The sequence below is a fragment of the Oryx dammah genome, unplaced genomic scaffold (assembly GCF_014754425.2).
Source record: "Oryx dammah isolate SB20612 unplaced genomic scaffold, SCBI_Odam_1.1 HiC_scaffold_18, whole genome shotgun sequence".
NCBI classification, from domain to species: domain Eukaryota; kingdom Metazoa; phylum Chordata; class Mammalia; order Artiodactyla; family Bovidae; genus Oryx; species Oryx dammah.
In genome coordinates this window covers 14,110,240-14,124,124 of record NW_024070202.1, presented here as the reverse complement: position 1 = coordinate 14,124,124, position 13,885 = coordinate 14,110,240, and the positions used below count along the sequence as shown (strand labels likewise).

At 42.1% G+C, this 13,885-nt stretch overlaps 1 protein-coding gene across 3 annotated transcripts in view; it reads left to right on the top strand.

The window, feature by feature from the left end:
• SLC25A13 (solute carrier family 25 member 13) overlaps positions 1–13,885 on the top strand; it is a 232,817-nt gene that overhangs the window by 39,058 nt on the left and 179,874 nt on the right. For all 3 annotated transcript variants that reach the window (XM_040260484.1, XM_040260483.1, XM_040260485.1), the window contains exon 3: positions 11,849–11,991. In XM_040260484.1, the coding sequence (XP_040116418.1) occupies positions 11,849–11,991 (143 nt within the window). The remainder of the gene's footprint in view (positions 1–11,848; positions 11,992–13,885) is intronic.

The following is a 13,885-nucleotide window of genomic DNA, read 5'->3' as shown; positions in this document are numbered from 1 at the left end:
CATGTTAATAAACAGGTGTGTATTTGAGTGCTTACAGTTTGAATGAAATGCCATGGAACTCTGCAGTGAGTGAGATGTGTAAAAAGGTATAAGCAACATCCATGTCTTATTTAGAGATGTTCAGGTTTTATACAGGAGACAAAATTCATAGGCACGCAGAAGGTAAAAAAAAAAAAAGTATCTGAGTCAGCACAGTCAAGGGTCACTTGTGTGGTTAAAGCAGACGCCACAGGAAATGGGAGGAGGGAACAGTCCCTGTGGTGGGAAGAGGTCAGAGAAGGCTCCTTGGAGTGGGAACTTGAGGAGCCCCGCGGATGCGTGGGAGCCAGGGCGGGTGGCGGGGTGGAGGGGAGGCACCCAGGGGGCAGCGGAGGCTTCTGGGAACAGGGACCACATTGGGAGCAAACCTCCCCCAGATGGAAGGATTTTTGCTCATTCTTCAAATGTTTACTTAATTCAGCCCTGCGCGAAGGAGTCTGCCAAGTTTTACAGGTTGTGGGTGACAAAATTAGAAAGATAATTGGGAGTCTGGCATTTCTGCTAAACAATAGGAAGCCATTGAAGGTTTTCTGAGTTCTCCAGTGACTTGGAGGATGGGCCTGAGATTGGATTGGTGCAGGAAGGCCATGGGTTAGGCAGTTGCGGGCGTAATCCCGGTGTGCAACCCTAATAACCCAACAACTTAGGGTTGTGGTAGCAGGAAGAATGGAGAATGAGCAAGCTAACACATTTTGCAGGACCGTTTGATTGAAAATGCCTGATCTTGTGTGATGGATGATCATGTTGTTGCTGTTCAGTCACTCAGTTGTGTCTGACTCTGTGACGCCAGGGACTGCAGCACGCCAGGCTTCCCTGTCCTTCACCATCTCCTGGAGTTTGCTCAAACTCATGTCCATCGAGTCAGTGATGCCATCCAACCATCTCGTCCTCTGTTGTCCCCTTCTCTTCTCTGCCTTCAACATTTCCCAGCATCAGGGTCTTTTCTAATGAAGTCGGCTCTTCACATCAGGTGGCCAAAGTATTGGAGCTTCAGCATCAGTCCTTCTAATGAATATTCAGGGTGGATTGATTGATCGTGAACAGGGAGTAAATATGACCACCGGACATATAGCTTGGGGGCATGGAAGTACCAGTATTAAGAATGCAGAAATTGAGGAGACAACCATTAGCTCAAGTGAGAGTGAAGGAGGTGATAGTTACTGTTTAGAAGTATAGAGCTGGACGCAACTAAATGCCTTACTGTAGTGTAAGATGTGGAAGACGGGAAGACCAGACAAGGGAAGCAGGTCATATTATAAATTGGGATAGTAATATATAGTGAATAGCATTTGGAATTTTATAATTATAATTCATCAACAAAAGCATAATATATATTTTTAGAAGATTTTGTAGGGAAAATTGGAAAAATAATTTCCACTTTGAAAACCTTTTTTGCTTATGGCACAACAGTTTGTATTTTTTGAAAATTAAAGATGTGTATAAAGAACTGAAACTTGTGATCCATATATATTTAAGTCTATCTGTATATATACATGTATCTATTTAAATCTATTTATATATGCATATGTCTCTCTGCCTCTGTGTATGAGTATAATTTTTTTTCCTTAACAGGAGGAAAAATACTATTTGGTATTCATTTTTTCCCTCACCTAATACATTATGAATACCTTTTCCTATAGTTGAAAGCATTTCTGCTTTTTTTATTGCTATGATACTCTTGTATATGGCTGTTTTACCATAATTTATCTAGCCACTCTCTATTATTGGATGTTTAGTTGTCTTCTCTGCTTCGCTATCATAACAACACTGAAATGAATAGCCCTGAAACTACATTTTTGCATATAGCTAGCATTTTCTTAGATAAATTTATAGAAGTGGAATTGTTGAAGAGTGGATTTACAACATTTCAAGGCTTTTGATTCTTGGCAGACTGCCTCTCAAGGTTGCATCAATACACATTTTTGTTGGGAGTATGGAAGTTTACATTTTTCCACATTGTGACATCAACTCAGATTGTTAAAAAAAAAACTGAGCAGCAACAATGAAAAGCCTTTCAGACAACTCGTTGAAAAATTGTATCTTGTTTTAAATTTGTGTTTTTTATCATCAGCAATGTATTTGTTGACTATTCATGATACCTAATGACATTTAAACCATTTCATTAAAATTTACAAATATACAGAAAATAGAGTAGTAAGTACCCACATAACCACCACCTAATTTAAATAAGTTTTTGTCACATTAGTTTCACATATAATATTTACTGATGTATTTCAGTGTAAGTTAGCTATCTCCATATAGCTCCTAATAATTTTAAGAGTCCCTATTGAGAAATGGTCATAATATATGTTAGTAAATATTATATGTGGCCATAATATATATCACTGTGCACTTAATGAAATTAATAGTAGTTCCTAAGCTGAAACTCCAGGACTTTGGCCACCTCATGCGAAGAGTTGACTCATTGGAAAAGACCCTGATGCTTGGAGGGATTGGGGGCAGGAGGAGAAGGGGATGACCGAGGATGAGATGGCTGGATGGCATCACCGACTCAATGGACGTGAGTCTGAGTGAACTCCGGGAGCTGGTGATGGACAGGGAGGCCTGGCATGCTGCGATTCATGGGGTCGCAAAGAGTCGGACATAACTGAGCAACTGAACTGAATATTCAACATACAATATTTGATCCATTTTCAGATTCTTAAGTATAATACTTTATTCTACCCGTGTAACAGGGGAAGAACGGTCAAACACAGTGATCAGGTGTGCAAAGCATTTCTCAGTAGCTGGAACACACTCAAGAAGAATTTGCCCTTCAGCCTCCAGACATGAATGGTTTGTGGCAGAAATGAATGACCGTGATTATGGTTCTGGCATGTTCACAGTTGATAGACTGTTTTGTTCCACCAGTAGTGGGCAGGCCAGTTAGGGCCCCTGGCTTCTGAGGATAGTGTCGTGACACGTTGCTTTCCTTTGCCACTGTATTCATTGGGTGTGGAGGTATGTCTTCCTGGTGACATTTGGTTTATCAGTCAGGGTTCTTGAGAGAAACGGAACCAGCAGGAGAGAGCTCCATCTCTAGGTACTTACCTGGTGAGGTTTATTGGGAGGAATTGGCTCACACCGTCCATTCTGGAGGCTGAGAAGTCCTAGGATGGTACTGTCTGCAGGCTGGAGACCCAGGAAAAGTTGTGTTGTAATTCAGTCCAAGTTCGAAGTCCTGAGAATAGGGTAGGTGATGGTGTAAATCTCGGTCTGAGGGCCAGAGAAGGAAGGTAGGACCCAGCTTATGCAATGGGGCAGGGAAAAAAGGGATGAATTCTTTCCTCCATCTTTTATTCCATTCTCAATGGATTGGGTGAAGCCCACCCATATTGGGGAGGGAAGTCCAGTTTACTGAGTCCACAGATTCAAATGCCAGTCTCATCCAGAAACACCCTCACAAACACACCCAGAAATGGTGCTTCATCTGGGCACCTGTTGGCCAGTCAAGCTGATGCATAAAGTTACTCATCGTAGTTAGTATTTTACTAGGTTATGCAAGGAATCCTAAAAGCCTTCCCATTTCATAAGTATATATGTTTAATCATATTGAACTTCCAAAAATGGTAAAGAGAGAAGCTTCAGGTCATTTATCAAATCTATTACTGAAGAAGGATTAAATAACATTTTAAAGGTGTGGTAGCTGCAAGGTATAGTCCACTCCCCTGATAGGGACCCTCTGTTCATCAGTCTAAGGAAGAACCTTTGACATCTTTAATCAAAGTAGACTACCCAAGCCTTGGTGATGAGCCGTTTTTTAAAACTGAGGAAAACTGTGTTTCTTGTGTCCATATTAACATGTCCTTGTATTGAAGAGATGTTTTATCACCTCTGAAAAAACAAGGCAGATAAAAGACCTGAGGTTTTTTATTTGTAAACTCTATTGAGGAATAAATCAGGTGCATCAATCAGAACTGTACAGCTCCACGCATGTTCATAAAGTGAATCCATCCATGTAACCAGCATCCTTCGGTTCAGTCGCTCAGTCGCGTCCGACTCTTTGCAGCCCGCCAGGCCTCCCTGTCCATCACCAGAAGCCCTCTGATGCCCGTTCCAGGCGATACCCACCCCTCCCAAGGGAACTAGTCATCTGACTTCTGTTACCACGTGTTAGCTTTGCCTGGTTTTCTACTTTATATAAAATGAATAATACAACATGTTTTCCTTTTTCTTTTTTTTACACTATGTTTTCTTGAGTCTGGCTTCTTTCTCTGTTGCTTTATTGGTAAGATTCGTCCGTGTTGTCACGTGTAGTCGGTGTTAGTTTATTCCACTGTGTGACTATGCCACAATTCATTGAAACATTCTGCTGTGGACATTTGAGTTATTTTCCACTTTTTTTTTGCTATCCAAAATAATGCTACTGGGGGGGTGGGGTCAGCTTAGAGCTGTGGCACAGCCCCCTCCCGCCCCAGTCCCATCCAGCCTCTAACAAGGTGCATACGTGGGGGGAAAAGTGAAACCCGCACAGAAATGCAGCCCTAGACCCTCAGGCGCTGGCCACGCCCCAGACCAAGGCAGAGTGCTGTCATACCCAAGAGAAACGCAGCTCCCACCCCCAGGAGGGCAGTGATGGCCCCTGAGCAGAGGAGACGGCCGCTTGCACCTGGCTGGGCTCCAGCCCCACCTCCTCCCAGCGCAGTAGCTGCCAGCACACCCTGGGGAAGACGCAGCTCGTGCTCACTTTAGCTCTGTTTCTCCTGCCAGAGCTGCTGGGAATGCTCCAAGGACACACTTTCAAGGGCAGGAGAGGTAGATGTTCACCTAGTTTCATAAAGACAGAGAATGTTAGACAAAATGAGACGACAGGAATATATTTCAAATGAAAGAATAAGGGGGAAAAAAAAAAGCACAAAACCCTGGGAAAAAACCCTAATGAAACACAGATAAGTAATTTACCTGATAGAAGAGTTGAAAGCATTAGTGATAAGAATCCTAATTGAACGGGGGAAGAATCGAACACAGTGAGAATTTTTGTGAAGAGCTAGATAGTGTTGGGAAAGTGCTGACGGCACTGAGGAATACGTAACTGTGATGAAAAATCCACTAGAGGATGTGAACAAGAGATGGGGTGACAAAGAATACATCAGTGATCTGGAAGCTAGAGTAATGCAAACTGCCCAGTAAGAGCTACACCCCCCCCCCAAAAAAATGCTAAAAATTGAGGCTAGTTAAAGGGACTTATGCGACGACATCACAGGCACTAACATTTGCATGATAGTGGTCCCAGAAAGGAAAGGGGGCACTAGTGGTGAAGAACCCACCTGCCAGTGCAGGGTACGTAAGAGACGTGGGGTCGATCCCTGGGTCAGGAAGATCCCCTGGAGGAGGGATGGCAATCCACTCCCGTATTCTTGCCTGGAGCCTCCCATGGACAGAGGAGCCTGGCGGGCTATGGTCCATGCAGTCAGAAAGAGTCCGACACAACTGAAGCGACAGCACAGCACAGAAAGAGAAAAGAGTAGAAAATGTATTTGACGAAATTATGGCTGAGAACTTCCCAAACCTGGGGGAGGAAACAGATATCCAGGTACAGGAGGCACCAGAGGGTTCCAAACAAGGTGAACCCAAAGAGACCCACGCCAAGATAGATCACAATCAAAATAGAAAAAATAAAGAATTTTAAATGCAGCAGGAAAAAACCAAAGTGCATCCAAGGGAACCCCCATAAGGTTATCAGTTGATTTTTCTGCAGAAACTTTGCAGGCCAGAAGAGAATGGCATGATACTTTTAAAGTGTTAACAGGGAAAAGCCTACCACCCAGGATACTGTATCTAGCAAGATTATCATTCAGAATTGAAGGACAAAGAGGTTAGATAGGCAGAAACTGAGTTCATCAATACTAAAATGACCTTATAAAAAGTGTTAAAGGGTCATCTGTAAGTGAAAAAGTAAAAGTTCCAATGAGAAATAATAAATTATGGGAAGGGAAAAAATCCCACTGGTGTAAAATTGCTGGGTCTGTCCTTACATGTACGTTCAGTTACAGTAGACATTGCCAAGCAGTTTTCTGAAGCGGTTTGCCAGTTGCATTTGCTCCATATTTTGCCAACATTGGTTTTTTTTCTTTTTAATTATCTTGTGTATGAGGAGTGGTATTATTGCATTATAGTTTTATTTTGCCTTTTCAGTGGAAATTTTTCTTTTAGGGGTTGGGAGCTTGATAATGATTCTAAAGATCATTTGGGGAAAACTAAGAGAGTGATTAGTCTTGTAAGAAGACTTGTAAGAAAAAAAGTAATGAAATGCATTCTTATTTTGTTTATTCATGCATTTATTTATTTTTGGCTGCACTGGGTCTCTGTTGCTTTGCCAGAGCTTTCTCTGGTTGAAGCGAGCAGGGCTCCTCTTCACGGCGGTCCTCAGGCTTCTCACTGCAGTGGCTTCCCTTGTTGTGGAGCATGGGCCCTGGGCGCCTGGACTTAAGTAGGTGCAGCACAGGGGCCCATTAGTTGTGGCCCCAGGGCTCTGAAGTGCTGGTTCAGTCGTTGTGGCGCATGGCTTAGCTGTCCCGGGGCATGTGGGATCTTCCCAGATCAGGAGTCGAACCCCGCATTGGCAGCGGATTCTGTGCCACCAGGGAAGTCCAGTAGTGCAATGCTTTCTTCACTCCACATTCATTTGTCAGATGTTTATTGAACATGTTGCCTGTCTAGCAGGTAACGGTCTAGAGCTCGAGGATACACAACAATGAGAAAGGGGAAAAGAAATTCTGTCCTGGCAGAGCTTTCCCTCTAGTTATGGCAATTAAGGTGCAAGTAATCTTGCAAGAGTAGATGGGTCAGTTGCCAAGGTTAGTCCTGAAACATTGCCCGCTGCGGTGATGACAGGAGCTGTCAGCTCATCCTGGCATTCCTCCCATGGAGTTGGGTCTGAGTATATCTTCACTTAGGAAGGCATTGCCCACTGATCAGAAGTGTGTAGGAGATGGACTTCCTTGCCAAGCCGCTCCCTTGTGACCATATGCTAATTTTGGAAAGTATTTGTGTATCTGCCTGCGTAGGGTTGGTTGCATCATGCGGGATGTCCTTTGTTGTGGTGCACAGGCTCTCTAGTTGTGACATGTTGGCTTAGTTGCTGTGCGATGTGGGATCTTAGTTCCCCTACCAGGGATCGAACCTGCATCTCTTGCATTGCAAGGTGGATTCTTAACCACTGGACCACCAGGGAGGTCCCAACCATATGATAATTTAGCCTATGGCATCCCCTTTAAGGAAGGGAGAGAGATTTGATGTGTGGGCTCCTAGGACAGCCAAGAGTTGTTTAGTCGCTCAGTCGTGTCCGGCTCTTCATGGCCCCATGGACTGTAGCCTTCCAGGCTCCTCTGTCCGTGGGATTCTCCAGGCAAGAGCACTGGAGTGGGTTGCCATTCCCTTCTCCAGGGGATCTTCCCTTCCGAGAGACAACCAAGAGAGTAAGTGGAAGAGACTCAAGTTGGAGGATCCTTACTTCAAACCACATCGAAAACAAAGTACCAATAATGTATTGAAACTTAAAGGGAAAAGCTAAACCTATTCAAAACAGGCTAAGAGAAAATATGGGTGAATATGTAGTCTTGTGATGAAGAATTATAATAGCTTCTAAACTTAGAAGTAGTGGAAGAAATTGTAAAGCAGATAAAAATCAACAGACTCAATTATATAAAAATATCAAGCTATTTGCAGCAAATATGATAGACAAAGGGGAAAAGGGCATGTTCTCATGCTGTTGGTTGGGAGTATAATTGGTACAGTCCTTTCTGGAGAGCAGTGTGATAGTAAGTATCAAGAGCCTTAAAGATCCTCTCCCTTGACTCAACAATTTCTCCTCTGGGAGTCTAGCCTTTGAAAACTGCCAGGAATTTGGACAGATGTTATATGCAAAGCTGGTTACTTTAGCTTTAAAAAAAAAAATAAGAAAAATTGGAGATAATCCATTAATAATAATGTCTACTGGTGAGAGGAGAGTTAAATTGTGTTTTTAAATAAATGTATTATTCACTACTATAAGCAAACATAGGTATAATTCTAAATCATAGGATTGCTGTAATTAACAGTGACATTTCCTTTATATTTCAGTCCTGTTTTGCCTCAGTTAGGAAAATAAATTATAATTCTTCCACGTTTGCAAAAAGCCAAATTCAATACTAACTAAAGAATAGTATGATTATTGGGCCATCTTTGAGCTTTTCTTTTCTACTGTGCAAAAAATTGTTAAATAAAAACCAGTAATCTAGCACATTTCAGTTCAGTTCAGTCGCTTACTGCTTGGAAGGAAAGTTATGACCAACCTAGACAGCATGTTAAAAAGCAGAGATATTACTTTGCCAACAAAGGTCCGTCTAGTCAAGGCTCTGGTTTTTCCAGTAGTCATGTTTGGATGTGAGAGTTGGACTGTAAAGAAAGCTGAGCGCTGAAGAATTGATGCTTTTGAACTGTGGTGTTGGAGAAGACTCTTGAGAGTCCCTTGGACTCCGGAGATCCAACCAGTCCATCCTAAAGGAGATCAGTCCTGGGTATTCACTGTAAGGACTGATGTTGAAGCTGAAACTCCAATATTTTGGCTGCCTAATGTGAAGAGTCAGCTCTGATGCTGGGAAAGACTGAGCGCAGGAGGAGAAGGGGACGACAGAGGATGAGATGGTTGGATGGCATCACCGACTCGATGGACATAGGTTTGGGGGGACTCCGGGAGATGGTGATGGACAAGGAGGCCTGGCATGCTGCAGTTCACGGGGTCACAAAGAGTCAGATACGAGTGAGCGACTGAACAGAAATGTGCTAGATTATTGGTTTTTCTTTAACATTTTATTTATAAGATGCCTATTGTGTGTATGGCATCGTGCCTAGTATATTTCATGACTGTTCATTTATTTCTAACATCACCTTAACAGCAGGTAGTGTCCTTATCACCATTTTACTGGTGAGGATCCAGAGTCCCAGAAAGCTTTAGTTAACTTACCTGAGTTAGAAGCAAAAGCAGAGCTGCCTGCATCCCAGACCTGAGAGACTCCAAAGCCTGTAGCTGAGTATCTACTCAAGAGCCGATCCGGCTTTGGAATGACTAAAATGTAGAAAGAACGAATGACTTTTTTTTTTAAAGATTTGTTTATTTACTTATGGATGTGCTGGGTCTTCATCACAGCGAGCAGAAGCTACTCTCTGGTTGCGGCGCACGGGTTTCTCATCTGATGGCGCCTGTTGTTGTGGAGCGCTGGCGGTAGCTGTGTGAGCTTCAGTAATTGATGCTCCTGGGCCCAGCAGCTGGGCCTTGCGGGCTCTGCAGCACTGGCTCCATAGTCGTGGCGCACAGACTCAGTTGCCCGCATCGGATGGGCTCTTCCTGAAGCAGGGATGGAATCCAATTAGGGTTAGGGTTAGGCAGGCAGATTCTTTTTTGTAATGTATTTATTGTTAATTGGAAGATAATTGCTTCACAGTATTTTATTGGTTTCTACCATGCATCAGCAGGAATCAGCCATAGGTAGACGTGTGTCCCCTCCCTCTTGAACCTGCCTTCCACCCCGTCCCCTCCCTTTCGGTTGTCACAGAGCACCAGATTTGAGCTCCCTGCGTCATAGAGCACATTTCCACTGGCCCTCTGAGTTTACATATGGTAATGTGTATGTCGCAATCTACTCTCTCAGTTCGTTCCACCCTGCCCGTCCCCTTCTTTGTCCAGAAGTCTGTTCTCTCCATTGTTCATGGGGTTCTCTCTACTGTTGGTGGGGTTCTCTGTGTCTGTTCTATGACTGCTCTCTATGTCTGCATCTCCAGGAAGCCCACAAGTTGACTTGCAAAAGCAGTTTTAATTGGGTTTGACTGTCATTGCACCCCTGCTCACCGTGCTCTCCCATCACAGCGGCTTCTGTCACCCAGCTAGCCCTGTTCTTCTTGTAGCTTGAGGTCCCCATCTCCCCACCACAAGACACTGTTTGATCCCAAAGATCAAGAGGCCCTCTCCTGCTCTGTAAGTATCTGTGTGACCCCCAAGTTGTTCTGCAGCATTTCTCACAGCCCCCCACCTCTACAGAACAGTAATGTGCAGGTTCCATGTTGTGAACGTGGGGAAGGCTGTGAAAAAGCATTGCACACCACCTTATTCTCACTCACTCTTTCTCTTCTGGAATGGAGAGGACACTAACCATAGCAGCGTTTCTTTTTTCTTTTTTTTTTTCCTGGAACTCTCTCATTGTTTATTCACCAATCAGAATCTCTTTAGGACTTACTACGTTAGGCATTTTGAGAAGATGGAACTGAAATAAATGCACATTTTCCTTTCATGATACCCTTTGTCCCCATTTTCAGGTGGAAAGGAACTTACAGCTCTTCCTTTATTCACTGTAACGACTTAACACAGAAGAATGATACAAACAGACATAGTAAAGGAATTAAGGAAACAATTTTTTTTTTTTAATTTTGTTGTTCAGTCGCTCAGTCATGTCCAACTCTTTGTGACCCCATGGACTGCAGCACGCCTGGCTTCCCTGTCCTTCACTGTCTGCCGGAACTTGTCCATTGAGTCCATGATGCCATCCAACCATCTCATCCTCTGTTACCCCCTTCTCCCCCTTCTCCTGCCCTCAATCTTTCCCAGCATCAGGGTCTTTTCTGATGAGTCAGCTCTTCCCATCAGGTGCCCAAAGTATTGGAGCTTCAGCATCAGTCCTTCCAATGAATATTCAGGACTGACTTCATTTAAGACTAACTGGTTTGATCTCCTTGCAGTCCAAGGGACTCTCAAGAGTCTTCTCCAACACCACAGTTCAAAAGCATCAAGTCTTTGGTGCTTAGCCTTCTTAATGGTTATGGTCTTTTTAAAAATAGGGGCCCAATTTCTTCTTTGGCTCGAGTGAAAAAAAAAAAAAGTAATTTTTAGGAGCTCTGGAGTAAAAGCAGAATGAAGACCTTGAAGTCAGGTGTACTTGGATTTCAATATTGTTTCTACCCCTGCCTATGTGGGTGAGTTAGTTTACCATTCAAGATTTAGCCACTGCATCTCTAAAATGTGGATGGGAACACCTACTTTGTAGAGCAGTTGCATAATACTAATGGGATATTGAATGTAAACACCTAACACTGTGCTTCACACTTCTATGCATTCATAGCAGCGTTTCTTACCGTCTTCCATGAAGTCTTACAGAAGCCTTGCTGTTAACAATTTGCTCTCTAGTTTCTCCTCTTTGTCATTCTTTTCTTTCTTTTCCATCACTGATGCTTTCAAAACAGGAAAAGGGGCAAAAGAATGAGGTTGTTTTCATTCATGATTTAATAATACTTTTTTTTTTTTTTTAAGAAAACTGTATGTCTTTGCTAAAGAACAAGATATAATTTGTCTTTCCAAATTTCTGTCACCATGGGTTTCTCACCCTCAGCACGATTGACATTTGGTCTGGATGACTCTAATTGGGTTGGGGGGTAGGGGGTGGGCATCCTGCCTGTTTATTGGGGATACTTAGCAGCGTCCCTGGCCTGTCCCAAGTAGATACCAGTTTCTACTTCTGCCCTCTGTGGGGATAAATGAAAACAGGCAGCTCAGAGCTAGAGAAGTTCAGCCGAGAAAGGCAGGTATTATAACAGAGATGGCCTATTGGGGACTTTGGTGTTTGTAAGCTGGACAGTCAGGCCGAGAACCTCTGGTATAAAGATAAAACTTGGCAAACTCAATGTCTTTTTGCTTTTTACTTGGAGTGATGGGAAATAATTGTCCTTGTAATAGTATATTTTCATATCAGATATTTTATCCATTGAATATTTTCAGCTTTTTTCACATATTGATCTGATTATATACATGTGAGAACAAAATATTTTTTCTTTTTTTAAACAGTATGCAAGCATTGAAAAAAATGGTGAATTTTTCATGTCTCCCAATGACTTCGTCACCCGATATTTGAACATTTTTGGAGAAAGCCAGCCTAATCCAAAGACTGTGGAACTTTTAAGTGGTGTGGTGGATCAGACTAAAGATGGGTATGTTTGCTTTTGATTATCTCATTTAGTTTTTGTTTTGTTTGAAACAGCTTTCTGTTTCTTTAATGATTAGGAAGCCAATGTCCTACATTTTTTCTCCCTATTACAGTTAATGCATTATTTTAGAAATGGTGCCCTGAACAGTTCCTTCAATGTTCTTATCCCAGTTGGGGATTCTATATCTGGACTTCTTGACATAGTTTAAACAACTGTTTATAATTTCACAGCTATTGTAGTTGAGTGGTGTGAAGATGCGCTTGAGTGTGCGTAGTATATTTTAAGTTTTAAGGCAACTGTAAAAATTATAAATGTAAAACGTAGGTCTGTGAACATAACTTTTCTATAATCTTTCTGCTCAAGGAACTTTTAAACGTCCCATATGATTAAATGCTATAAATCTGACAGACAGAATAATGATTCCAAATCCCCAAGAAAGGCATTCCGCCCAAGTGGGAAGAGAAACATGGAACCACCTAAACTTAAATAGGACACTGTGCAAAATGCCTTTCGTTTTTTTTTTTTCTTTTACCAATATTTTCTGTTTACATTTTAAAAAGTGAGTCATTCTTAAGTTGTGTAAGAATGCAGTTGATTTTTTACCATAAGTGCAGAATTTTGGGCTCCAAAATATTGGTAATATGAGCACCAATATTCCCTAATAACCAAATATAATCTGTCAGAACTAGCCTTTTCTGTGTAAACTGTAGTGAACCCAGCTGTCTGCCCTCGCCACTTGCCACACTCCCCTCTGATAGATTAGTGACCAGCCTTTCTGGGGTGTTCTTCTGTTCTGAGCTTCTTCTTTTGGTCTTGTGTCTGTTTTTTCATATGCATGGGTTTGAGATACAACCAAAGAAAACTCCCTGATGTACTGTGAATGCTCTCAGTCTTACCAGTACTTCTCCTTACTTGCTTATACATCTGTTGTTCCATTGTGCATGAAGGCGACTCCCTCTAAAGTGAAAGTCTTGCAGATGGGAAGCAAGTGGGGAGGAAATTGGCAATTATACTTCCTGTCATAGGCTGGCAGATTGCTAGATTATACCTTCTCTGTTCCAGTGGTGGCTACTTGTGTTTTCCACAACTTGTGTAATCCCTCCCAAGGTGGGATTCTTTGCTTTGGAGGAAAATATCATTTAGGAGCAGGTGTTTCTTCCCTCACAAGGCCTATCTGTGGAGGTGCAGGGAGAGAGGTGGAGGTATATTTCACACTAGTCCTTTCAGGCTAAACAGCTGCACAGAACATAGCTTTATTCTAGCAAACATTTTGGTGGTGGTGGTTGAGGGGGAGGCAGATTGGATTGCTTCCACATCTTCTGTGCTTATAAGGTGCAGAAGAAATGTGACCAAGTTCACATGCAGTATGAATTAGCTGACTCAATGTTTAAGATCAATGTTTTTTTCTTACTTGATAAACAATTTTTTTAAGCTATAGAAAATGGAAAGAATTCAGCGAATGTCTAATAGATACCCTTCATCTGGATTGATTGTTAACATTTTAAAAACCTGTGTGCCTTTTTAAAATTTGTTTTAACACACATATATTTTTTACACATCACACACATAATTTCCTCTTTTGGCTGGACCAGTTAACTATTAATTGCAGACATCAAGATACTTCATTGTTTAACTTTGAATAAGAGCGTTCTTCTTAACCATTATCATACTTAGGAAGATTAACAATCATGTGAAATATCTAATAGCCAGTAGATTAGCAATCATGTGAAATATCTAATATCCAGTCAATTTTAAATATGCCAGATCTCTCCACTCACCTCTCCCCAACCTCAAATGCTTTATTGCCTTTTGTTTTTCAAATCCAGCTAATCAGGTTTCCTGTATTATATTTAGTTGCTGTATATCTTCTAATCTAGAACAGACCCTTGCCTTTTTT